The sequence below is a fragment of the Heterodontus francisci genome, chromosome 40 (genome assembly GCF_036365525.1).
Source record: "Heterodontus francisci isolate sHetFra1 chromosome 40, sHetFra1.hap1, whole genome shotgun sequence".
Taxonomy (NCBI): domain Eukaryota; kingdom Metazoa; phylum Chordata; class Chondrichthyes; order Heterodontiformes; family Heterodontidae; genus Heterodontus; species Heterodontus francisci.
In genome coordinates this window covers 16,675,133-16,701,192 of record NC_090410.1, presented here as the reverse complement: position 1 = coordinate 16,701,192, position 26,060 = coordinate 16,675,133, and the positions used below count along the sequence as shown (strand labels likewise).

The window sequence follows — 26,060 nt, the reverse complement described above, 5'->3', positions numbered from 1 at the left end:
GTAAACTAAACGCAAGCAGTTACGGATTATTATGAAAGGACAAATCTAATTTACCTACATTTCTTCCAGTTACAGCCAATATTGCAAAGAAATATCTCAATCAGTATTTCAGTCTACTATAACTGACAAACATACATTACTTTTATTTTATTTGGCTTGGGGAAAACTGCTCATGTCCACTTTAACTTTATCTGGAAAACCATGCCTGTTATAATTGCATTACACTGTATATGGTTCATTTGATAAGGTAACTTATTCAGTTTTTATCAACTGTTGATACTGACAGCAACAATCAGATCACTCAGTATTGCTGATATGTGGAAATATTTACATGCAAAAATGAATGACTGATGCTGCCGTGGCAAATTTATCTAGAAAAACCTTTCAGCTAACTGGGAAATTTATGATTGCCCAGATTTTGTGGTTAGCAGCAAATGAACATCGCTAATCATTAATTGCACTAACATCTGCCCATAGACTTTCTGTGGGTTTTTACACTGCTATTTGGGATAGAGAGCTAACATGGAGGGGCCGGACAGTCTGTCCCCAGCAATGGCGTCAGCTGCCTGTGCACAGGTACTGGCACCATTTTTAAAGGGCTTCGAGTCCTACCATTCAATTGAAATACTTAAAGGAAAATTTAATTTAAAAAAATAAATTTATTCCGTCCCTCTCCCACCCACCATAACAATTAAATTAATTACTTGCCCTATCCCCCCAAAAGCACTTACCTTGTCCCCTGACTTCCCCTCACCCCCAAAAGTACATAAACTTTAAACTCTAACCCTTCCGACCATTCCCTCCACCAATAATACTACTTTCAACCTACTCCCCAACCCCCCGCACTGAAAAACTTACCTCGTCCCCACGCCCCACCAGTCTTCTGCCTCAGTTCCCCGGACAGGGATCCGAAAGCATGGGAGTGCCAGCCAGCGGCATGAAGATCGCACTGGGACAGACGGCGGGACATAAGGGTAATTAATTAATTCATTTAAATATTTAAATAAGGCTCCCATTGCCGAGAGGTGGGGGGGGGGGGGGGGGGGGAGGGGGCGGCGGCCACCACGAGGCCTCAACACTGCCAGTAATATTGGGTCGGGCCCTCATGCTGTTGAGGTGTGTTGTGGCCCTCTCCCGGAAACATTTTTCGCCCCTCACCCCACCTTGACTCCCAACGCCAGGGAGGTCTGTAAAATTCAGCCCATAAAGAGAAGGAAAGAAAGATCAGATTGAGAGAATAGAGACACAAATAAAAAGTAAAACAAATTTTTAAAAATCTTTAGTAATTAAAATCTGAAGGAATGAGACTCGAAACTTGCAAGAGTAAATTTTCAGTGCCAGAGCTGTTATTTGGCAGTAATTAAGACTTATCAGACATCAAAAATTCACTTACACTTGAATGGATAAGTTCTAACTTCTTCTAGCATGTTTATTAAGTGTCTAGTGGATAAATACCCAATTTCACACTGCTGCATGTATGTGAATGCCGAGTCTCTAAGCGAGGTACCGGTGTAGTGAACCTTGTGGAGCAGCAGTATAACTCGGACATCAATGTCCTGATTTCTGCGTTTAATTACACATGTGGCACTCCAGAAGTTGCTGTCCAACTTATTCCTCAATAATGATGAGCGCTGATAAGCCTCATTGTTCTTACCACAGTTGTTCTAAGATCTATACATTATGTAAAAATATATAAATATATTCAAATGGCGCAATATATTTTCATACCTGTAATTTGACAGACTCAGGCAGTTTCATCTGTAGAAGTCCCTCCTCTAGTTCTTCCTCCTTCACTTCTCCTTCTTCCACAATCATGTCTTCCTTAGACTCATCTACCTCTTGTTCATCTTTCTCTCCTTCTTCTTCTGCTTCTTCTTCTCCCTCAGCAGTTGGCACTTCTTGTTCCTTAACATGTTCATCCTCATTCTTTTCAATTTCTTCTTTGACCTCAACAAACACATTAGGTTCAATCATCTTAAGTATGTGTTTAACATCTCCGTCATCAAAGACCCCCATAATAAGGAGAGTGCTGATAAGTTTTAGCACTGGCACAAATTGGAATTCTACACTACCGCCTACAGGATCCCTTGTGTGCTGCCCACCATCCTGGACGGCCTCAGTCAGCATGTTAATAGCTTTGGTTTTAAGAATGTCCAGTGGGATCTCAGGACTGAACTGGTAACGGTCATCACTGGTGCCAACAAAAGATAAAGAGGCAAAATGCAGCGGGGGTCTCAAGCATGTGGTAACTCCTACACCAGGCAGGCCAAAAACTTTGTTCTCTCCTGGAAACAACATAATTTGTTTGGTTTCTTCAGTCATCGGGACAATAAACTCATTATTCATCATCAATCGAGATCGTTTAGCTGACTCTAGATGGACACTGATAAGTAGATCATAGTAGCCACTACGTAGGAGGCCTGATATGTATGTGTTTTCAATAGTGTAAAGTAACTGAAATTCATCAACATGGCTACATATGGCATGGGCGACCCGGTTGTTGCCCAATGCACATACTGCGCAGTATAGTAGCAATGTGTGGTAGTGGAATTTCAACAGATCTTTATGTTCAGAAAGCTCCAAGATGTCAATGCACCTGCATGAAAATATTTCAAAGCATATACATTAAAATTCATTTAGACAACAGATACAAATATGGCTATTTTAATCAAAATTACATAAAGCACCATAATTGACAAATGACAACTATGATTAAAAAATAAAATTTAATACTACCACAGTTTTGTTAAGATGTTATAAGTAGTTAAATGCAATCAAAGAAATTAACACTTATTTATGGATTGCAAAATAACTATTTCTTAACCTGTTCTCCTCGGGAATATGGAGTGCCATCATGATAAGTGGGTCTATGCATTCTACCATCCAGCCATGCCGCTCACTGATGCGTCCTGTTTCCACGCTCAAGAAGTCATTAGGCATTCGACTCCAGACTACTGGTGTGATCATCTGAACATCAAGTCTGGGAGGGCATTGTGGGATGGTGTTCTTCCGTTCGCTCTTAAACATAGCTGCTGAAATAGGCATAATATTCTGCAAAATGTAAAAGGAAGACTTAATTTTTTATTGAACACAAATTTAGGTGTATAAACTGTGTTATATGGTGGCTGCTTCAGCAAAAGTTCCACTAATCATACTAGTTATAAATCACGCCCTTAAAGATCCAAAGACATAAACTTGTACCAGAATTTGGAGTTGATGTTCTTTATTGTTCATTACGATCTGAACATATTTTCTTCTTTCTTCATTCTGTCCCTCCTAATAGCCATTTATCTGTACTATCTTCCCATTCGAATGCAAGTCTGTGTGTGAAATGTTAATAGTTTTCCTTTCTTTACTGATGCGAACTGGCTTGTAGAGTGTTTAGAGCATGTTCTGTTAATGTTTCAGATTTGCAGTACTTCTTCTGAGTGCGTATGCAACAAAATAGAGGGCAGAATTTTGGAAGTTCACCGGAGACAGGAATGGAGACAGAGGGGCTCGGTTTGCTGCTGTGGTCCCACCTCCAGGCTATTTTTAAGGAGGCCGGGTCAGGGACAGTATGGCTACCCGCCCGCAAGTGGGGACTAGCCAGCTGAGGTCACTAAGGGACCATTAAGGCCCCTCTCCCACGCCAACTGGAATTTTCCAGTCAGCATGTTGGTCCTCTGTGGTGGCCGAAAAACAGCCAATTAAAGGAGGCAGCCTCCCGACAGCAGGCCAGTGGGCTAATGCTCCCCAGACCCTCTTCCCACCTCACTGCAAGGCAGGAAAACAGCTGTGGCCGCAGACCCTCTGGACATTCATTAGTCAATCCATCATAAATTGCGTTGTGTGTCACACCCACGTGGTGTGCGGTCAGGACCTGGAAATGACCAGAGGGCGGCTCGCCATCCAATTAAGGACAGTGGGAAGGCTCTCAAACCTGGAGGGCCGATCAGAGGCCTTCCAGCTTGAAAGCAGCAGCACACTGCAATGGAAGGTAAGTAAGGGAGAAGGCACCCTCTCCAATTTTTAAAAAAACTTAAACTATAAAACGGTTTTCCCAGCCAAGTCACCAATGTGGGGGAGAGGAAGATTGAGCCCCTCTACAGAGCAGCCTGTAACTGCTGCAGCACACAGGCAGGAAGGGAGGGCCTCTAGGTCTGCCTGGAGTGCGGGCCCCCTGGTGTGCTGCTGGGAGGCCGCCTCCAGTTGAACTGGCTCTCGCCACGTCCAGGAACCTGAAGGCTGACTGGAAAATCCCAGTTGGCCTCCCTTAATTCCCTTAATAGGCCCTCAAGAGATATGTCAACTATCCGCTGTGGCGGATAGCCCTGCCACATCCTCCATCCTGCCTCTGCGAAAATGGCCCAGGGGTGGATGGAGTGCCTGCCTGCCTCCAATCTTGGCCCCAATGGGGCCTAAAAATGAAGTGCAGGGCCTAATTTGAATATTCCTTTTTTGATTGTCCTTCACAGTTCCATAATTGTGTGCAAGCCTTTCTTGAGTAACCTTTAATCAGACTTAATCAGGACAAAAAGGCTTCTTTTTCACTTTTCCTTAATAGGCAAAAAAAGGCTTCATGCACAAGAACAATTTTTAGAACATTGCTAAACATGAATAAATAAACCTGGGAATTGGGCAGGCAGGTGGCAGATGAAATTCAGTGTACAGAAATGCAAAGTGCTTCACACAGGGACAAAAATATTCCAGGGAGATATTATTACATCAAGGGAAAGAAAATAATGTGTACGTTCGAGTTATTAGATATAGGAGCCCCGATTTGATAATAAATTGAAGCTATCGCCACCAAGCTCAATGGCAGTGAACAAAGCAAATCTGATGCATTAAAAAGTCAAGATTGAGCCGACATAGCATTGTATTCCTACCACTTTATAAATTGTTATTGCGATCACACATAGAATGCTTTGTACAGCAGTCAAAAAGGGATATTACAGCTACTGAAGGGCCAAAGAGAAAAACTAAAATGATTTATGGGGATTTTAGAGGATTGGTTTAGTTGTGGGCAAGTGGTTAATCTATGGAATAGGCTCCTAGAGAGACGGTAGAAGCAGGTAGTGTTGATTTATTCAAGTGCAAATTTGAAAGATTTCTTTCAAAAGATGTTTTGAGATACAGTATTTAGGTAATTTGAGGCATGATATATAATTGTACCATGCTTGGGAGGAACGTGACCTAGAAGTAGGTTTCGCAAAGCTTTCCACCACTGAGAGTTTTTGCTGCCTTTTGAGTTGTAGGTTGATTGTCATAATTGGTCAATAATTCAATTTTCGTTGCATCATTTGATGGCCAACATGGTAGTTGGCAAAGTAGATGGACCATGGTCATCTTCGATCTACCAATTCTTATGTTCCTAAATATGTTAGTGTCTTCTACTGGCGGGACACCATTTTTCATGCATATACATTCTCACTATTTAGATAAAGAAAATATAGCCAAAGTTCAGAATTAAAGCTGCAGAAGATCTTGTATAAGTTTGCAGAAAATTAATTCATTAACAGCTTTTCTGGTAGACCTTAAATACCTAGATGTTACCTCTTTTGTACTAAACTGAAAAAGAATTGGGCCGAGAAGGAGTTTGCAGGGGCTGGTGCAGATATGCATCAAAATCCCCTCCAAATGATCCGCAGGTTGAGTGTAGACTTATAAGGGCTAAAACTGCAATGGTAAATAATAACTTGTATTTATAAAATGCCTCAAGTCAAACCATCCGTAAGTGCTCATGCATTAAAATTACTTGAGGTGCATGACTGTTGTTAGGCAGGAAAATTATGTTGATACTTGACAACACAAGGTGACCAGCACAGTGAGCAAAGCAATTTTTGCTGTTTGAATGATCTGTTTGTATGCGCCATAATACAAGTCTACCTTTGGGTCAGTACTACACTATCTAATATTTAAACTAAAGATAAAACTACAACACAACTGGGTTCCAGGGAGGTTTTTTCCACAACTGCTTTGCACCAGGACACAATTTCTGTTTCAAATTGTTGCTGAACTGGCTCTTGAGCTGCACAAAGTTTAAATCAGGGATGGTGGGGTGGGGGCGGTTTACACTAGACATTTAAAATCACATTTATATGAGCACAAATACTCTTTATATGAACAGGACTTCAAATATTCCCAACTCTGAACTAATAAGAGTGCATGAATTTCTATTGCATTTTGCAGAAACATGAGATTGAAGATCGACTCCGTAAAGTGGTAATAGTAATTCCATGAACATGTCCCATATCCCAATGTCACACAAACCTTCAGCTTTCCTAGCTCAAACTGGAACATATTCTGACTGGAAGGCTGAACAAAGACTGCAGGGAATAGCTTCTTACTTGGTTCAACCTATTAAACAGAATAAAGCAAAAAGCATTAAAAATATGTGCCGCTGAAGTTGGACGAATAAATAGATTCTTGTCTATTTTGTTTTTAAATATATTTACATGCAATATTTATGCATTAATTGTACGAAAATTGCTGAATTTATTACTAGTTTAAGCAATGCATTGGCATTATAAGCTTTCATCCTACTATGTGACAAAGTATATTGGATTTCCATCACATTCTTCCCCAGCCCCTTGAAGTACTGATGTTTAAACCTCTCAAATACTAATTTTGTAACAAAATGGGCAATCGCCTTGTCTAAAACATCATATTTGTTCCTAGGAGGTGTTATTGAATATAACCAAACACACAGCAAGTATGCCGAATCCCAATTGCAAGGCCACTATTCTTTCAAACTCAGTTAAAGATAGCTCTGCACAATTGAAGATGTCCTCGGAGGACAGGCAGTGCCTCACAATGCTCTACCAACCTAAGCTGATATTTCAGATTCTAAACTCAAAGATTTGGTTCCTGGTCTGGTTCCTTCAAAATTTGAGTAGTGTTGAGTTATGCTATTCAACGTTATTTTTATATATCCTGTAGCATGGGATCACAGCAATTTAGCCAATACCAACTTTGCATAGTGCCTTTAAGGTAACAATGGCTGGAATTTTACCAGGCCTTTGGAGATGGGTTGGGAGGCAGAAATGCTGGCAAAATGGTGTGGAAAGGCATGGGGGGAGTGCCCGACATCTTCCTGCCACCTTGCCATTTTGTCAACAGCAGGAAAAGTGGCAGATCAGATCTTAAGTGATCAATTAAGGAACACTTCCTGACTTCTCAAGCATTTTGCACGTGTTGGGGACCGGGGGGTGGGGGAATGTCGGCAGAACTGCCAGCATATGGGGAGACTGTCCAGTGAAACTTGGCAACCTTCCAGCGGGCTGCAGTGGAGGGGTGCCTCCTTTTTGGGCACGGAGGGTCCGCCTGGTGGCAACGGCCACTCCCATGGTAACGGTACCATCTGCCCTCAGCAACTGACCCGTCACCACTAGCAGTGGAACTGCTGAGCCGCCAGCCCTCTTGGGGTCAGCTGCTGTCCTTAATTGGGATGGCAGCCCCTGTCGCAGCCCCTTAGTTGACCACCACCAGAAATAAGTCAGCCAAAGCGGGGTCACTTCCCGCTTTCGGCTCCAGTGGCGGGACCTTAGCCACAGTGGGAAAATTCAGCCAAATACATGCCACGACAGTTCACATATGAGGCAACAGATCAAGTAGATTAGAATTAGGAGAGACAACTGTATATATGGTCAAAAAGACAGCTTTTGAGAAAGAGAAGAGAGCCAAGAATGGGAAGTGGGGGTATCTCTGTAGTAACTGTACCAGGGCAGGATGAGAAAGATTGCTGGACATAAGAAATAGGACGAGTAGGCCATTCAACCCCACAAGCCTAATCCACCATTCAATGAAATCATGGCTGATCAGATTGTGGTCTTAACTTCACTTTCCTGCTAGTCCCCCATAGTCCCTTTACTCCCTTGTAGATCAAAAATCTGCCTAACAGCCTTGAATATATTCAATGACCCGGTTTCCACTGATCTCTGGGGAAGAGAATTACAAAGATTAACGACCCCCTAAGAAGAAATTCCTCATCTCAGTCTTAAAAGGGAGACCCCTTATTTTGAAACTGTGCACCCTAGTTCTAGATTCCCCCACGAGAAACATCCTCTCAGCATCTACCCTTTCAAGGCCCCTCAGAATCTCATATGCTTCAATAAGATCACCCCTCATTCTTCTAAACTCCAATGAGTACCTGCTTACCCTTTTCTCATAAGACAAGCCCTTCATCGCAGGAATCAGCCTAGTGAACCTTCTCTGAATGGCTTCCAATGCAAATATATCCTTCCATAAGTGAGATCAAAACTGTAAGCAATACTCTAGGTATGCTCACACTAATGCCCTGTGCAGTTGTAGCAGGACTTCCCTACTTTTATACTCCATCCCCATTGCAATAAATGCCAACACTGGAGATAAGCCAGCTCTGTTGAGGCAAATAGGAATGGGACTAGACATGAATGATTTTGAATAAGCTGACAAGGCAAAGAGGTAAGAGAGGATTGAATAGTCTTCCATGTTGAAGCCCTCGAAGCGTTCAAGGAGAACAAGGTATGCTGCAACTGGATGCAGTCTCAGAGTGACTTTAATTAGAGCTAATTAAAAGAAAATGACCGGTTGTGAATAATGTTTTGAGGAAGGGACTAAAGTAATAGACAGGGTAATGTCTGTGGATGTAGTTTATATGGGCATCAGAAAGCAATTCAATAAAGTTCCGCATAAGAGACTGGTAGCTTTGGAAGGAAGTGACTAGTGGGGCTGAATTTTCCTGCGAGTGTCAGATCTCTGGGTCATGATCATGCTGGTGTCTGACATCTGTTCCCCTTGGTGTGATCTTATGGGAGCTGGCCAATTAAGGATGGCGGGCGGTACAGCGATGTGGGAGGTCCAATCAGAGGGACCCAGCACTGGATGGCTGGCAGCCCCACCAAGAGAGGTGGGGGCAGCTGAGGTTAAAAGGGGAGCGCGAGGATGCCTCAAAATGTAGACACTCAATGCCTGCAGAGAATTTAAAAATAAAGAAAGCTGAAAGCAGTTAGGGCCATCAATGCACCCATCCACAGGATTGACTGCGGTTCCTTCAGTGGGGCATTGAGAGAAGGCTCCGAAGACCCCCGAGGCCTTCCACTGGGAGGCTGCCTCCAAGTAGCTGCTTGGCTCCAGACTCAACAGGGGCTGGTCTAATGCCATGTAAATGCGGGTTTGGAAAATGGCCTCTAAGTGGAGCCTTAATTGGCACGATTGCCAATTCATGTGGCAGCCCACTCCTGGGAAAATCGCCTGGAGGTGGAACAGCATTGGGGAGCTATCCTGAAGCGCAACTATTAAAATATCCCCACGCACCACCTCCAAAGCTCCACCCGTGGTATCCTCCAAGGATCTGTACTGAGGCCTCAACTATTCAATATATTTATTAATGTCTTAAGATAACTCAATGCAATGGTTGGTTGGCATCCTTCCACCTATGAAAGATAATGGACACAGAGCAAACAATCCATTTAAGCGGGGTGTCTTCTCTTGGTACACCTTTTCTGATGGCTGTGAAGGCCAATCTTTAAAAGGCAGGTTCTGCCACAAGTGCTGCAAATGAAGCTGCCAAGTGACACCGTGAGTTGTTGTTTTTGATGTTGGCATCTATTGCCAAGCTGCTGTTGCAAATGGTCATTGTGGTAGTGCATACCAGTCCACAGAATGTGTCGCCATTTCTCTCCTTCGCCAGTTAGTGACAGCCAGGTGCGATAGTCGATATTTAGGGCCTTCATGTCACGCTTGCAAGCATCCTTGACGCGGAGCTTTGGGCAGCCTTAACGGGAAGCACTGATGCTGGCATTGATGAAGCTTGGAAGTTACTAAGCTCAATCATCTATGAAGCAGCAAAAGCATCATTTGGTAAAGGCAGAACTTGCAACAAGGTCCGGTATTTGACATTATTACTTATGCAAGGGATGTTGATGCGTGGCGGGCTGTTGTGTTTGGAACTGCGGAACTCTCAGGGGTGCACCTTCACTCTGCTGCTAAGAGAGTGGTCGGTATCGCAATCTGCGCTATGGTAGGTGCGGGTGTGAAGAACACTTGGCAGATCGTGCCTCCTCATGATGGGCAGTAAACTGATCAAAGTTACTTTAAATATCACAACAGAGTAGCAATTCAGAGACAAAGTTTCGTCTGACGTTATAACCAGTGTAGTCCAGAGCAAAGGTGTCTTCTTGATGTTGAGATAAATCCAGAAATTTGAAGCCAAGTTTCAAAGAGGATCTGGATCTAGATTTTTCCAGCTCTTTTCCACAGCTCACAGATCAGAAAAACAAAATACGGCAGCACATTATAGATGGAAGCAGAGTCTTACATTTTTCCAAATGCAGTCCAGGGCAGAAACATGATGTCCAGTGAAGCTGAAAGATTCCAAGGTGGCTCCTGGGCAGTCAGCTCCCTTGGGAGCTCCTCATTTTTCACGTCAATCCGTGGCCATCTGCTGTCATGTGTTGCTCTTTCTCCCCACTAAATCCTCTCTTCTGATGCTTAAGTTCCCTTGATTCTAACAGTGGGTGCATTTTTAGCCCAAACTTCAAGTTAACTGTTTAAACTAACAGCCTCTGTCTGATGGTACTAACCCCATCCCCCGACGTTACTGTGAACTCTGGTAAAGATCTGGTTAAGACCTGGATGTGGTTTTTCTCTCAAATGTGTTTCAAAGATAACTCAGTAGAGAGCTACACATCCATGTTTGCTGATGACACAAATGTTGCTGGTATAAGCAAGCAGTGTAGACGAGAAATTATCGAGAGACAATGGGCTAAAACCTAATTCCCAAAAATGGGTGGATTGGGGTCATTTCAAAGGTTAAATGCAAAAGAATCTGCAACAGTAACCAAAATCACCTTGAACCTGGCCAGTTCGGTTTAAATGCAGGCAGGACAAGGGGTTGGCAACCAATTCACTCACGAGAAGCAGGTTGTCATTTAAATATTATAATGAGGCTGCCAGCCTTTATTTTAACTATCAATCTAATTTTAAACTCAATTTGGCCAGTTCCCAGATCTCAGAAAACCTGGTGAGTGCAAGGAAGCGAGAAGAGCTGAACCCATGTGCAGGAAAATATTCTGCCCTTGGAGACGGGCATGGAGGCAATGGGCAAATAAAATGGTAGGGAGCGCCATTCCCAACATTGCCCTGGCTCCTGCCATTTTTGTCCGGGGTAATGATGAGGGTGACCTTCCCGCCCCAGGACAATTGAGGGCCTTTAGTGGCCAATTATTGGCCACTCCCACCTCTACTCCAATTTGGTGGAGGACGGAGGGGCCTGACACCGCTTGGAGACGTAGCCAGGTGAGACCTGGCAGCCTCCTAATGGGGTTGGGTGGGAGGATGCCCCTCCTCTGGGGGAGATCCAGGGTCCCCAGAGGACCTGCCCGGCAACAATGACTGCCCCCCCTCCCTCCCTCCATCCCAACCCCACTCATCCATCCCGGCATCTCCGACATTCTCAGTACTGCAGAGCTACCGTACTTCTAATTGGCTGGCAGCTCTGGAGGCAGGAATACATCTCTTAAATGGACGACATCCCTGACAGCAGGCAGTTAATTGGCTGCCCGCTGTGAAATAGCAAAGGAAATCCGATGGAAGGTTGATGGACGCCCATCACTGGAATAAAATCCGGCCCCGTTAATGCCTTTACAGGACCAGGAAAAGCAGGAGTGTTTAGGAACATATGAGCAGGAGTAGGCCGATCAGCCCATCAAGCCTGCCCCAGTCATTAATACGATTATGTCTGATCTTCCACTTTAAGTATTTTGTAGGTTTCAATGAGATCACCTCTCATCGAAATTCTAGAGAATACATGCCCAATTTCCCCGATCTCACTTCATAGGACAGTCCCACCATCCCAGGAACAAGTCTGGTGAACCTTTGTTGCTCTCCCTCTATGGCAACAATATCCTACCTAAGATAAGGGTACCAAACCTGCACACACTACTCCAGGTGCGGTCTAACCAAGGTTCTATACTACTGAAGCAAAATTTCACTACTCCTGTACTCAAATCCTCTTGCAATAAAGGCCAACATACCTCTAACTCCACAATGCCTTTTACCCCCACACTGTCCCTATATGTCATTTGTATTTAGAAATCTGTTAATCGCTGCTTTAAACATACTCAATGACTGAGCTTCCACAGCCCTCTGGGATAGAGGATTCCAAAGTTTCACAACCCTCTGAGTAAAGGAATTTCTCCTCATCTCGGTCCTAAGTGGCTTCCCCCTTATTTTGAAATTGCGTCCCCTGGTTCTAGACTCCCCAACCAGGGGAAACATCTTAGCTGCATCTACCCTGTCTATCCCTTTAAGTATTTTGTAGGTTTCAATGAGATCATCTCTCATTCTTCGAAACTCTAGACAGGCCCAGTTTCCCCAATCTCTCTTCATAGGACACTCCTGCCATCCCAGGAACAAACTGCATGTTACACTCCCTCTATGGCAATAATATCCTTCCTAAGGTAACGGGACCAAAACTGCACACAGTACTCCAGGTGCGGTCTAACCAAAATTCTATACGATTGAAGCAAGACTTCACTACTCCTGTACTCAAATCCTCTTGCAATAAAGGCTAATATAGCTCTAACTCCACAAGCTGTGCAGTAAACTGCATCTCCCACACCTCCCCATCCCTGTGATCTGTCTGCTCACCCTCCACCCTGCTGACCACCATCAGACCCCTGTGACCAGCATATCTCTCCTGCCATCATTGTGATTGGTACCCTGGCCCCAATGATCTATCTCACTCCCCCACTACACCTACTGCTCTCATAGGCTGCGGCCTTGTGAAGCAAGCCCAAGCGGTTAAAAAACTGCAGGACATTTGGGTGTTCCCCGACCTCACAACAGCCTCACCGAGGGAAAATCCATTTAATTCATTCCCTGGGTCTCCTAACTTTCCAAATAAGTGCCAATGCAGTCTTCTCTGGGGGAGCTGGTTTGATCATGGCCTGATCCACTACACATTTAGGGACTCTGCAGGGGACCGTCTCTTGCCACTGCCCTGCATCTCTGAACTCCTGCGGTCTTTCTTGCACTAGTGGGGGGGGGCGGGGGGGGGGGGGCGGTGGCTACGACCTTCACCCCGCCAGATTATTAGCTAGGAGCAGATCAACCCCGGCCACAGGCAAACTAGGGACAATCCCTACATTCACCTGTCCCGAAACTAGGTCGCACTCCAGGTGCACCCAGTGTACAGGTACAGGCATACACTGCCCTCCAATACCATTCACCACCATTTTGGTGTTCACTGCACTCTCTGGAGGAAAGGTGAAGTCTTTTCCCAGTAAAAGGGATCTGGTGGACCGTGTCCTGAAGAATCACTATGGGCTTGCTTGCCCCACTCGAGGGATATGGGGTTACTTTCCCTTCAAATACAAAACCCTGATCCTATTAACTTTTCCTGCACTGGCCGTAGTCAGCTTCCTGGGTTGCACTCTTACTGCAATTAAAGCCACAGCTTGTTCTGTGTTTTCCATCAGGGTCCCTCTTGCACTGAGCGGGTGAGCCCTGATTAACATGACCGGTTTCCCCTTTAGTTTCCAGCAGTCAGCTTTTAAATGCCTTGTTTGATTACAATGGAAGCACACAGGTCTCTGGGTCTTACTCTTGCTCTTTGGCTGGAGGAGGGTCCCCCGTGTCTCCTGCTTTCCTTTCTTTTCCAGGACTGCCTGGGCGAATATCACCTCCCCACCCTTTGTCCTTTTCAGATTTGAGAGAGTGATCAGGAAAGGTCCTCCTCTGGGAAACCGATTTGTAAATTAATATAAATTCATAGGTCAGAACGGCCGCTTGCCTGAACCGCTGCACCTCTACATGGGTTTTTATTGAGAATGGGAGAGAGTTTTTAAGTTCCTCCAACAGGATTAATTCTCTGAGCGTCTCATAGCTGAGTTGTATTTTTAAAGCCCTCAGCGACTGGACAAAAGCCAGCTGCTTACTTCTTTCAAATTCCAGATAAAATTAACTGGCTTGCTTTTTGAGGATTCTAAACTTCTGGTGATAGGCTTCGGATACTAATTCATACGCCCCGTGGATAGCATTTTTGATCAGTTCATAATTTGATGAACTCTCATCTGGCAACAAGGAATAAACCTCACGGGCTTTTCCAATTAGCTTGCTTTGCAGTAAGAGAGACCAGATCTCAGCTGGCCATTTTAGCTGCTTTGCCACTTCCTCAAAAGACACAAAAAAATGTTTCCACATCTTCCTCATTGAATTTTGGAATTAATTGAGTGAGTTTTAGCAATTTTGTACCCAGCCCTGAATTATGTTCCTCCATATTGGCCATGCTTTCATTAGGGTTACTCTGTTGCATCCCCCCCCACCCCACCACAACTAACTCAAGCCGCCGTAACTCTCTTTCTTCGCATTCCTTCTCACTCTCTCTGCTCTCTCTCGTTCCTTCTCCTGTCTTTCTTTCTCTTCACGTTCCTTTTGGAAGGCCCTCTCTTCTCCCTCTCTTGTCTTTCTCTTTCCTCAAATTCAAGTTTCCTCTGTTCCAATTGTATCTTTGCGAACAATACCCTGTCGGATTCTGCTTCCAAGTCTGTTTCTGCCTCTTCAGATTCAAGGGATAAATGGCCACTAGTATTAGGAGTTCAGACTTCCTAGCCTTGCCATGTACAATGATCCCACACTGCACAGCCATTTTCCTCAACTCCTCCATAGACAGAGCTTTTAACTTATCCCAAGTTAAGTCGCCGTGGCTTGGAGAGCTACTCGCTTCAGTTGCAGACATGTTAGTATTCAATCACACACAACCACAAGAAAACCTGTATTATCCTTTGCTCTTTTTGATTGGGAACGATTTGGCTTCCCACATTCAATTTCACTTGTTCGTCTGTGAGTAAAATTACAGACGATAGCACCCAATTTCTGTTACAACCAGGTGAGAAAGGCGTCTAGGGATCTGTTACTATCTTCACCTGGTCTTATTGTAACGGCTTAATTTTAAACACACTGCGTTTTGAACTCCCCCTTTTGTGAATCCTTGTTCACAACTCCCCAATTATAAGGCAAAGAAATAAGCACAAACAGGTTTTCTTTGGTTTAAAGAAGAAAGATGAAATTTACTAAACCTTAAACTCTAATACGGTCAACGCCTACGGATATACACCGCGCCCACTATATAATGCACACGCAATACAAACATGCAAATAGGGACAGAAAAGAGCAGAAGAAAAGATAAGTAGAACAGTTTGAGGCAATCTCTTGTTACTGTGCTACGAGTTCGCTGTAGTCCTTGATTGGAGATACAGTTTCATTGGGGCCCAGTGTTCCTTTTAAACCTTGTTCATGTAAGAGAAAGGGCTGCGAAACAAAGCCCTGGCTAGATCACATCTGGAATACTGTTCACCGTTCTGGGCATCGCACCTTAAATATTTTTTTGGCCTTGGAAGCAGTGCAGCACAGACTCACCAGAATATTACCAGGGCTCCAATGGTTAAATTATGAGGAGATATTACATAAACTAGATTTGTATTCCCTGAAATATAGAAGGTTAAGGAGTGATTTGAGCAGTAGATGCTAGCTCAATTAATAATTTTAAATCTAAGGTCAACAGATTTTTTACTAGACAAGAATATAAAAGGAAATGGAGGAAAGGCAGGTGGGATGGATAAAATACAGATCAGCCATGATCTCACTGAATGGCAGAACAGACTCAAGGGGCTCAATGGCCTACATCTGTTCCTAACTATGCACTTGTTCCTTAAGTAAAAACTGATTTCCTTATCTACCTAACTATTGACAAGGAACTGCCATTACCTGGTAGTAGGTGTTGATGTCTTTTCCATTAGCTGTGAAAGTCATGAGACCTGTAACCAAATCAACGAGGCATCCAATCTCCAGATCGACATTACTGCGGCTTGCTTGCTGGGAGTTGCTACTAAATTCACCTCCCCAGACCATGTAACAATTGCTGCGCTTCATACTGTAGAGAGAACAAAACTGTCAACGCTACATAAATATCTTGCTGTGCTGCAAAAAAGGAATGTAAGTATCTTACAGTACATTCAAAGTCCACATGTTTAATATTGCTGAGAAGCTAAATTTAATATGAAAACTGCAATGTAATTAGGTGTGAAGGTTTGAACTAATCCACAGTAAAAAAAAAGTGAGACTACCAATCCCACCGAGTGTTACTCCTCCAGTGTCAAATTGTGCCTTTATACGAAGACTGCATCAGTCGTGCAAAATGAAACTGGTTCAACAATGATGCTACTGTTTTAGTTTGAATGCACCATTAGTACATCTATTGGACTGGGAGTTGGATAAAACAAATAGAATTAATTTGGGTGGTCTCCATCCAATTCAAAGTGCACATATGCCCATAGTTTAAAAAAAAACTGCCCTCCCTAGCCTTGCATACAGCTAAACTATGCAGAAATGGTAAATGGCAAATTACCCTAAACAGATTGAGTTTTAAGCAAAAGGTCATATTGCGCATTGCAATTTAGTTGAGCTGTATTCTGAGAATTGACAAAGAACTTATGGGTGTAAAAAATCCTAACTGTATGAAACTGCCTGCTCAGTGCGTCGGTGTGCTCCTCATTGTTTAGAAAGATATTAGCTTAGAAATGATTATTGACAATCCTCACTTACAAATGTCAGCTTGAAAGCAGGTTGATTCCATATAAGCCCCACTCAAGGAGGACAGCCACTTTGGTACTTAAAACAATTGACAAGTACTGGTTGAACTCTTGCTCAGTGATGGTAAGTACCAGGAGCTACTCATGAATGACATGGTGAGCAATTCACCATAACTGTTTTTCTTTTTAAAATACTGCTATAAAGTACAACAGTTTAAACTGCCAAAAAACCCTTATGATTATACTCAAGAATAATATGAAAAGTAGCTTTGAATTGTAAATAATGCATAATATTGATGTAAAATATAGAGTGTGCTACCCTCACTGAAATAAACTAACACTGCAACATATATTACACATACAATTCTATTGGAGGAGTTTATGAAGAGTAACTATCTACCTTGGCACACAATATTTGCCAGAAAATATGTTTCCCAACCAGAAATTGCACTTATATACATTATATAGAAGGTTTCACGGTTGGAGTTAACATGAGGTTGATAACTTGCTCCAATGGTTTACAATGTTGCTCAATATCTTTCTAATGGTTTTTATCACCCAGATCTTGCTATCATCATAATTTCATTTATAATTCTATTTCCTTACCCTGTATTTTTCATAAATTTGGTTAAATAATTCTTCGTGGAGTTCATATTTTTCAGCATTTAATTTTTTCAAAATGATGAAAAAGTATCAGGCAAATACTTTATCAATCCTTAATTTATTCAGATATTGATTTGACAATTATTTAATTGCTAGATCTCATCACAATTGTTATGTAATTTGTATTAGTAATTAGATTTAATGCAATGAGGCCATTACTCCACGTGAAATGGACTAAGTATAACGTATGCAAATGAAGCAATACTACAGGAAATAATTGAAGATGTATATCTTGAAATATATATATTATTGAGTTGGGTTGGGAGTGAAAGAGTTCAGAATTTATATCTAGAATTTGTTTGCAAGACACGAACAGAAAACTGCTTGGAAATTTGGAATAAGTTGGTTTATAAAGTTGAGTCTATTAACTCACATACCTGTCATGGACTTTTCCTTGGTCATCTCCCACCGAGACGGTGACTGTGCGAACTTTGGTTAAATCAAAGTTGCCATCATATTGATGAAAGTCTGGGGTCACCCAACCAACCCACACTCCGCCTGGTTCCTGCCCAGCATATATTCTCACTGAGTAGTAATACTGCCAGAAGAAAACAAAATTAGAAACTAGAAATACCAGACTAGGGTTTATCAAAGATATTTGTTAGACTGAGGGTGAGGTCTGTTGTAGTAATACACAGTCTATAGTAATGTATTGGTTTATGTACTGGACGAGCAACTAAGAGGATGAGCTGAATTTTATGGGCCCCCTCAAGGTGGGGACAGAGGTGGGAGGTTCGATAAAAATCGCATGGCTAGGTGGGGAGGGGGGTGGGAGGGTCTGCAGAATGCCTTCCCGCCGTCCTCCAATTTAGTCTGGGGTGGGGAAGACCGAGGACAACCTACACACCCCAGGCCAATTGAGACCCTTAAGTGCCTCCATCTCAAGTTAATGGAGGACAGAGAGGCCCATCGCCGAGGGAAGACACTGCCAGGTAAAACCTGGCGGCCTCCTAGCAGGGTTGGGCGAGTTCCCTCCTTTGGGGGCAATCCAGTGCTCCCGGAGGGGCCCCCAAGGAAGAACCCCACACCCCAGCCAGTTGCCAGGACCTGCCTGACTAGCCCAGGGTGCCAGAGTGGGACCCTGATCCCACTCACCCGTCCCTGGGCATCCTGCAGTAACTGCAGTCACCAATGCTCCCCGTGGTGCTGTCGGTACTGCACAGCTGATGGTCTTCGGATTGGCCAGCACCTCTGGAGGCAGGAGCTTGTCCCTTAGAGGGATGGAGTCCCTGACGGCAGGCAGTTAATTGGCTGCCATGGAATTGCAATGGGGGTCCAATGGAGGGCTGAGGTGGGGTCTCCACCCACCTTCCAGCCCACCATTGGGACCCCCGTCGCGAGAATAAAATTCAACTATTCACATCGCACTCCAGAGTTGTGAAACTGCACCAGGATAAAAAGGCTCACTAATGTCTCCCACAGAAAGTCACCTGCCACCCTTATATGGTCTCGGCTATATGCGACAGCTTCTTAATCCTCTGCAGTGGCAAGTTGTGCTTCACTACCACATTCTCAGGGCAACTCGGGATGGGAAATACAGTCTATATCCTGAAATAAAACCAAAAAAACGAATACTTTGATTGGAAAACAGCTGATAATGCTGGGCCCACTTTTGTTCTCAATATTTAGGTGACTTTCACCTTGACTTGGGAACACACTAACCAAATGTGCTGGCAATGCAAAAGAGGGGGCTTGGCAAACAGCAAGGTGGACTGGAAAAGATTTAAGGAGGACATGGATAGATTAATGTGAAAGGTGGACAGGGCTAGATGCAACTTAATATTTTTAAGAAGAGAAACAGCAGTGGGGAGTACATATTGAATGGAAAGATGAAGAGTGTGAAGGAAAACAAAAAAAATCAAGGGTTACAAAAATATAATTCCTTGAAAGCACAAGTGATACAGTAGTTAAAATATGCCAACAGCATTTCGAGATTTATAAAGACAAAGTACAAGAACAAGGCAATATAGTTAGACCCAGGTAAAGTACTCTGTGCAATTTTGGGCACCCCATTGTAGAAAGGACATTGAAGCCAGAGGAAGCCCATAGCATTAATTCACCAGGATGATACCAGGGATCAGAAACTCTATAGACTCGAGATACCAGAGCAAAGTTTGAAAAAAATTAATGGCAGTTATTTGAATTATGATCGCCCTTGATGGGTGAAAAAAATAGCAACTATTTCCTCTGGTTGAGGAGTAAGTGATATGGGGTCAGTAATGTAAAATTGTCACGAATAAAGTGTAATGAGAGTTTGGAAGTAAATTCTTCTTGCAGAGTATAGTTGGCATAGGGAATTGTTGAGGCAGACACCACGACATCTTTTAAAGAATGATTGGGTAAGTATTTGAAGCAATGGGAGATACAAAACAATGGAAAGAGCAGTGCAGTGGAATTAGTTTTGGATTGCTCTGTAAAGGGCTGGTACAGAGATAACAAATTTGATTGAATTTTTCAAGGATGTGACTAGATGTGTAGATGAGGGTAAAGCAGTTGATGTAGTCTACAAAGACTTCAGTAAGGCTTTTGATAAGGTCCCGCATGCAAGATTGGTTAAGAAAGTAAGAGCCCATGGGATCCAGGGTATTTTGGCAAATTGGATTCAAAATTGGCTTAGTGGAAGGAGGCAGAGGGTGATGATCAAGGGTTGTTTTTGCGAATGGAGGCCTGTGGCCAGTGGGGTACCGCAGGGATCGGTGCTGAGATCCTTACTGTTTGTAGTGTACATTAATGATTTAGATGTGAATATAGGAGGCATGATCAGTAAATTCGCAGACGACAGGAAAATTGGTGGTGTCATAAATAGTGAGGAGGAAAGCCTTAGATTACAGGACTATATAGATGGGCTGGTAAGATGGGCGGAGCAGTGGCAAATGGAATTTAATCCTGAGAAATGTGAGGTGATGCACTTTGGGAGGACTAACAAGGCAAGGGAATATACAATGGATGGTAGGACCCTAGGGAGTACAGAGGGTCAGAAGGACCTTGGGGTGCTTGTCCATAGAGCACTGAAGGCAGCAGCACAGGTAGATAAGGTGGTCAGGAAGGCATACGGGAAACTTGCCTTTTTTAGTCGAGGCATAGCATATAAGAGCAGGGAGGTTACAATGGATATGTATAAAATGCTGGTTAGGCCACAGCTGGAGTACTGTGTACAGTTCTGGGCACCACACTATAAGAAGGATGTGATTGCAATGGAGAGGGTGCAGAGGAGATTCACCATGATGTTGCCTAGGCTGCAGCATTTCAGTTATGAAGAGAAACTGTATAGGCTGGGGTTGTTTTCCTTGGAACGGAAAAGGCAGAGGGGGGACCTGATTGAGGTATACAAAATTATGAGGGGCATTGATCGGATAGATAGGAAGAAACTTTTTCCCTTAGCGGAGGGGTCAATAACCAGGGGGCATAGATTTAAGGTAAGGGGCAGGAGGTTTAGAGGGGATTTGAGGAAAAATGTTCACCCAGAGGGTGGTTGGAATCTGGAACACACTGCCTGAAGGGATGGTAGAGGCAGGAACACTCACAACATTTAAGAGTTATTTAGATGAGAACTTGAAATTCTATAGCATACAAGGCTACAGGCCAAGTGAGGGGAAATAGGATTAGTTTGGACAAGTGTTTGATGATCGGCGCAGGCAGGTTGGGCCGAAGGGCCTGTTTCTGTGCTGTAAAACTCTATGACTCTATGAGATGTGATGGACCAAATTGTTTCCTTCTGTGCTGTAAACATCTATGCTGCTAGTTGTAGCATGTGTTGTCTTGAGAGCAGATGTAAAAGTCCAAAATATTTGTCAGCTCAAGGGCATTTGCAGAAAAATAAAATGTTATAATCATCTGTCCTCATAAATTAAATACTAGGACTTCTTATAGTGCACTTAATTTGGATAGCTCAACCTTATTTGAAAATAGGTCACAATATTTGCTGTCTTATGAATAATGTTCATAATTGCTTTGCGACTTTAGAAATGTTCATCTGCAGTCAGAAGCTTTGAATGAAATGGGTTTAGCTATTTCATCATTTTGCAATTTTTTTTACACTTTCCAGTTGATTACTTACTGTTGTCGTGTTCAAAATAATCTCTGGGTCATCCCTGTCATCTGGTACAACATCCTCTATCAGTCGGGGGACAGTCGGTATAACTGGTGGTGGAGCAATAAAGGCGGGTTTCTTTTTGAATAAGAACCTAAAATGCAGCAAATGAAAATGCATCATAACATAAACCAATGTCTTCCAACATTAAATTGTAAACAGTGGGAATACTGCAATCAAAACTGATAAAGACAAATTCCTTCTAAATAGGTCCGTTAAACCAGAAGTATCAAAACCCAACATTCTTTAAAGGGGCAGGAATATATGGGGAAGTATTTTTATGTTCAAAAATACAAGAATTTGTTTGACTCTTTTTAAAAATCTAATTTTTCTCTTCTGTAAGGAGTCAATTACTGCAGTAAGGAGGGATGATATCTTAGAAGGTTCCTCATATGAGGCCATATGGGTAGAACTTAAAAACAAAAAGGGGGCAATCACTTTACTGGAAGTGTAAGTATAAGGCCTCCAAACAGTCAGAGAGAGATAGAGGGGCAGATATGTAGGCAAATCTCAGAGAGGTGTGAAAATAATAGCATAATAATAGTAGGGGATTTCAACTTCCCCAATATTAACTGGGACAGTCTTAGCGCAAAAGGCTTAAAGGGGGCGGAATTCTTAAAGTGCGGACAGGACAGCTTTTTGAGTCAGCACGTAGAAAGTCCTGCAAGAGAAAGGGCGGTACTGGACCTAATCTTAGGTAATGAAGCCAGACAAGTGGTAGAAGTGGCACTGGAGGAGCATTTCAGGGATAGTGACCATAACTCTGTAAGATTTAAGGTAGTTATGGAAAAGGACAAAGATGGACCGGAAATAAAGGCACTGCATTGGGGGAAAGCCGATTTCAATATGATAAAACAGGATCTGGCCAAAGTGGACTGGGAGCAGATACTTGTAGGAAAGTCAACATCAGACCAGTGGGAGTCATTCAAAAAGGATACAGTGAGAGTTCAGGGCCAACATATTCCAGTAACGGTGAGGGTAAGACCGACAAGTCCAGGGAACCCTGGATGTCAAGGGATATAGAGGATTGGATAAGGGGGAAAAAAAAAAGGAGGCTTATGCCAGATTCAGAGAGCTGAAAACAGCAGCGGCACTAGAGGAGTATAGAAAGTGTAGGGTGGGACTTAAAATAGTAATTAGGAGAGCGAAGACGGGACATGAGAAAACACTGGTGAGCAAGTAAAGGAAAATCCCAAGGTGTTTTATAAGTATATTAAGGGCAAGAGGATAATCAGGGAAAGAGTAGGACCCATTAGGGACCAAAGGGGCAATCTGTGTGTGTGGAGCCAGTGGATATAGGTGAGGTTTCAAATGATTACTTTGCATCTGTGTTCACTATGGAGAAGGAAGATGTAGGTGTAGAGACCAGAGAGGGGAATTGTGATATACTTGAACAAGTTAGTATTGAAAGGGAGGAGGCATTAGCAGTTTTAGCAGGCTTAAAAGTGGATAAATCCCCAGGCCCAGATGAGAAAAATCCCAGGCTGCTATGTGAGGCAAGGGAAGAGATTACAGGGGCTCTGACACAAATTTTCAAAGCCTCTCTGGCAACAGGAGATGTGCCAGAGGACTGGAGGACAGCAAATATGGTACCATTATTCAAGAAGTGTAATAGAGATACACCAGGTAATTACAGGCCAGTTAGTCTAACATCAGTGGTAAGGAAACTATTGGAAAAAATTCTGAGGGACAGGATTAATATCCGCTTGGAGAGGCAGGGATTAATCAAGGATAGTCAGCATGGCTTTGTCAGGGGGAGATCATGTCTAACAAATATGATTAAATTTTTTGAGGAGGTAAATAGGTGTGTAGATGAGGGTAAAGCAGTTGATGTAGTCTACATGGACTTCAGTAAGGCTTTTGATAAGGTCCCACATGGGAGATAGGTCAAGAAGGTAAGATGCCATGGGATCCAGGACAATTTGGTAAATTGGATCCAAAATTGGCTTAGTGGCAGGAGGCAGAGGGTGATGGTCGAGGGTTGTTTTTGCGAGTGGAAGCCTGTGACCAGTGGTGTACCACAGGGACCCTTGCTGTTTGTATTGTACATTAATGATTTAGACATGCATATCCCAGGTATGATCAGCAAGTTTGTAGATGACACGAAAATTGGTGGTGTTGTAGTGAGGAGGAAAGCCTTAGATTATAGGACAATATAGATGGTCTGGTAAGATGGGCAGAGCAGTAGTAATCCTGAGAAGTGTGAGATGATGCATTTTGGGATCACTAACAAGTCAAACGAATATACAATGGATGGTAGGAAGTAGAGGGACCTTGGTGTACTTGTCCATAGATCACTGAAGACAGCAGCACAGGTAGATAAAGTGGTTGGGAAGGCATATGGGATACTTGCCTTTATTAGCCAAGGCATAGAATATAAGAGCAGGGAGGTTATGATGGAGCTGTATAAAATGCTAGTTAGGCCACAGCTGGAGTACTGTGTACAGTTCTGGTCGCCACACTATAGGAAGGATGTGATTGCATTGGACGGCGAGAGGAGATTCACCAGGATGTTGCCTATGAAGAGAGACTGGATAGGCTAGGGTTGTTTTCCTTAGTGCAGAGAAGGCTGAGGGGTGACCTGATTGAGGTATACAAAATTACGAGGGGCATAGCTAGGAAGAAACATTTTCCCTTAGCGGAGGTGTTAATAACCGGGGACATAGATTTAAGGTAAGGGGCGGGAGGTTTCGAGGAAAAAATTTCACCCAGAGGGTGGTTGGAATCTGGAACACACTGCCTGAAGGGGTGGGAGAGGCAGGAACCCTTACAACATTTAATAGGTATTCAGATGAGCACTTGAAACGCCATAGCATACAAGGCTACAGGCCAAGTGCTGGAAAATAGATAGGCGCTTGACAGCCGGCACGAACATGATAGGCCAAAAGGCCTGTTTCTGTGCTGTATAACTCTCGATCTCTGAGATCTGAGGTCATATATCCCTTTCTGCTCAGTCATCCTATAATGTCACCAATCGGGAGCAAGCATATGTATTCCAGAGCAGAAATGTAAATTTTGATTTGAACTGGTCCAAACAGGAAGGAAAAGTTGATCTTATATGTGTCCTCCAGCTCACAGAACTGATAACTTTGAAAAGGTAAACTTTGTCAGCATATCTTTTATCTATACAAATGGGGCAGCATTTCCCTTTCTGTGTTGGATATTTTGTTTTAAGATGTAGCCGGTATATTATGTTTCTAGTTAAAAGCTGTACACGTAAATAAGGTTGATTGTAGAAATGCAGTGAATGTGATGTTTAAGGATTTTCAATAAGTATTTCAGAAAATACTACAGAAGAAACTTCTGGCAAATGTAAATCCTCATGGAAAAGGGGAATGTGCCCCCATAGTTAGAGAGATGGCTAAAAGATAGAAAGCAGAGGGTAGGGCTATATAAAAGGTTTTTTGGACTGGAAAGATATAGCATCCACAAAGGTCTAAACTGGGCCATTTTTATTTATTATACACAAATATATGGACTTGGATTTTAAGACAACATGATCGAAATTTGCTAATGACATCAAATTGGGGAAGGTGGGGGCGGGGAGGTTGGCAAATTGTGAAGAAGATTTTGAAAGACATGGAATTATCTTCTGGAATCATATCTAAATATAATCTAAAACTTTCTAATTGGTTCCTGAAACCAACACAACAAAAAACTTCCACTAGCAACTAGTACCCGTTGCTCAGGTTTGTTTATCTCAGCAACCACTTAGATCTATCCAAAAAACCTCAAAAATACTAACCTAGTTTTTGATTTACTTTTCTCAGAGGAGGAATCTTTATCATTCTCTGTCTTGGCCAACTCTTTGGGTGCTTCCTTAGAGCCGTCCTTTTCATTGGTCGGTGTTTCAGCTTGAGTCCGGCTGGCTGACTTTTTAAGAACTTCAAACTCTGAATCCACATCAATATCTTCTACTTCTTCTTCTGGGATTGTCATTCTGGTCAATGGTGTAGTTCCAGGGGTGCATTTGAACGTGTCATGGAACTCAACGGGCATGCTGAGTCGAAAGAACAGCAAGTCAGTCTTGCTGTTCTGAGACCCAAAAGTTTTATGAGAAACTTTCAAGCAAGGAGGGTTGTCAACTGTCCCATCAATCCTTGTAACCTGTGTATATGCAGATAAAATGCTCAAGTTAAATAATTTCACAACTAAACTAAAGGAAGTCAATACAACAATACAATATAATTTGTCTTCTGATAGAATTAATTTTAATTCGTGCTGAGGGCAATTTTCCAACGAGAACACTGGTTTTCAAACGCAACTTCACTTTCAACTAATGGATGTTACACAGAGGTTAAGCATCAACTCCAATTATATTGACTAATCAGAACTATTGTGATTTTAAAAAAAATTCTTTCATGGGATGTGGATTTCGCTGGCAAGACCAGCATTTGTTGGCCATCCCCAATTTCCCTTGACAACTGAATGGCTTGCTAGGCCATTTCAGAGGGCATTTAAGAGTCAACTGCATTGCTGTGGGTCTGGAGTTACCTGTAAGCCAGACTTTCTTCCCTAAAGGACATTAGTGAACCATATGGATTTTTATGACAATGATAGTTTCACGGCACCATTCCTGAGACTAGCTTTTGATTCCAGATTTTTATTAATTAATTGAATTTAAATTCTACTAGCTGCTGAGGTGCGATTTGAACCAGTGCCGCCAGGGCATTAGCCTGGGCCTCTGGATTACTAGTCAAGTAATATTACTGCTATGCCACTGTCTCCTCTAATTACGCATACATATAGTCATT

At 43.0% G+C, this 26,060-nt stretch overlaps 1 protein-coding gene across 1 annotated transcript in view; it reads right to left on the bottom strand.

The window, feature by feature from the left end:
* The window catches only part of LOC137353168 (ryanodine receptor 1-like), a 535,610-nt gene that overhangs the window by 332,531 nt on the left and 177,019 nt on the right, over positions 1–26,060 (bottom strand). Inside the window, exons 30-36 of the mRNA XM_068019216.1 lie at positions 25,052–25,413; positions 21,274–21,400; positions 17,594–17,754; positions 15,730–15,895; positions 6,253–6,339; positions 2,825–3,051; positions 1,729–2,596 (exon numbers count right to left, since the gene is read on the bottom strand). Coding sequence (XP_067875317.1) covers positions 1,729–2,596; positions 2,825–3,051; positions 6,253–6,339; positions 15,730–15,895; positions 17,594–17,754; positions 21,274–21,400; positions 25,052–25,413 — 1,998 coding nt within the window. The remainder of the gene's footprint in view (positions 1–1,728; positions 2,597–2,824; positions 3,052–6,252; positions 6,340–15,729; positions 15,896–17,593; positions 17,755–21,273; positions 21,401–25,051; positions 25,414–26,060) is intronic.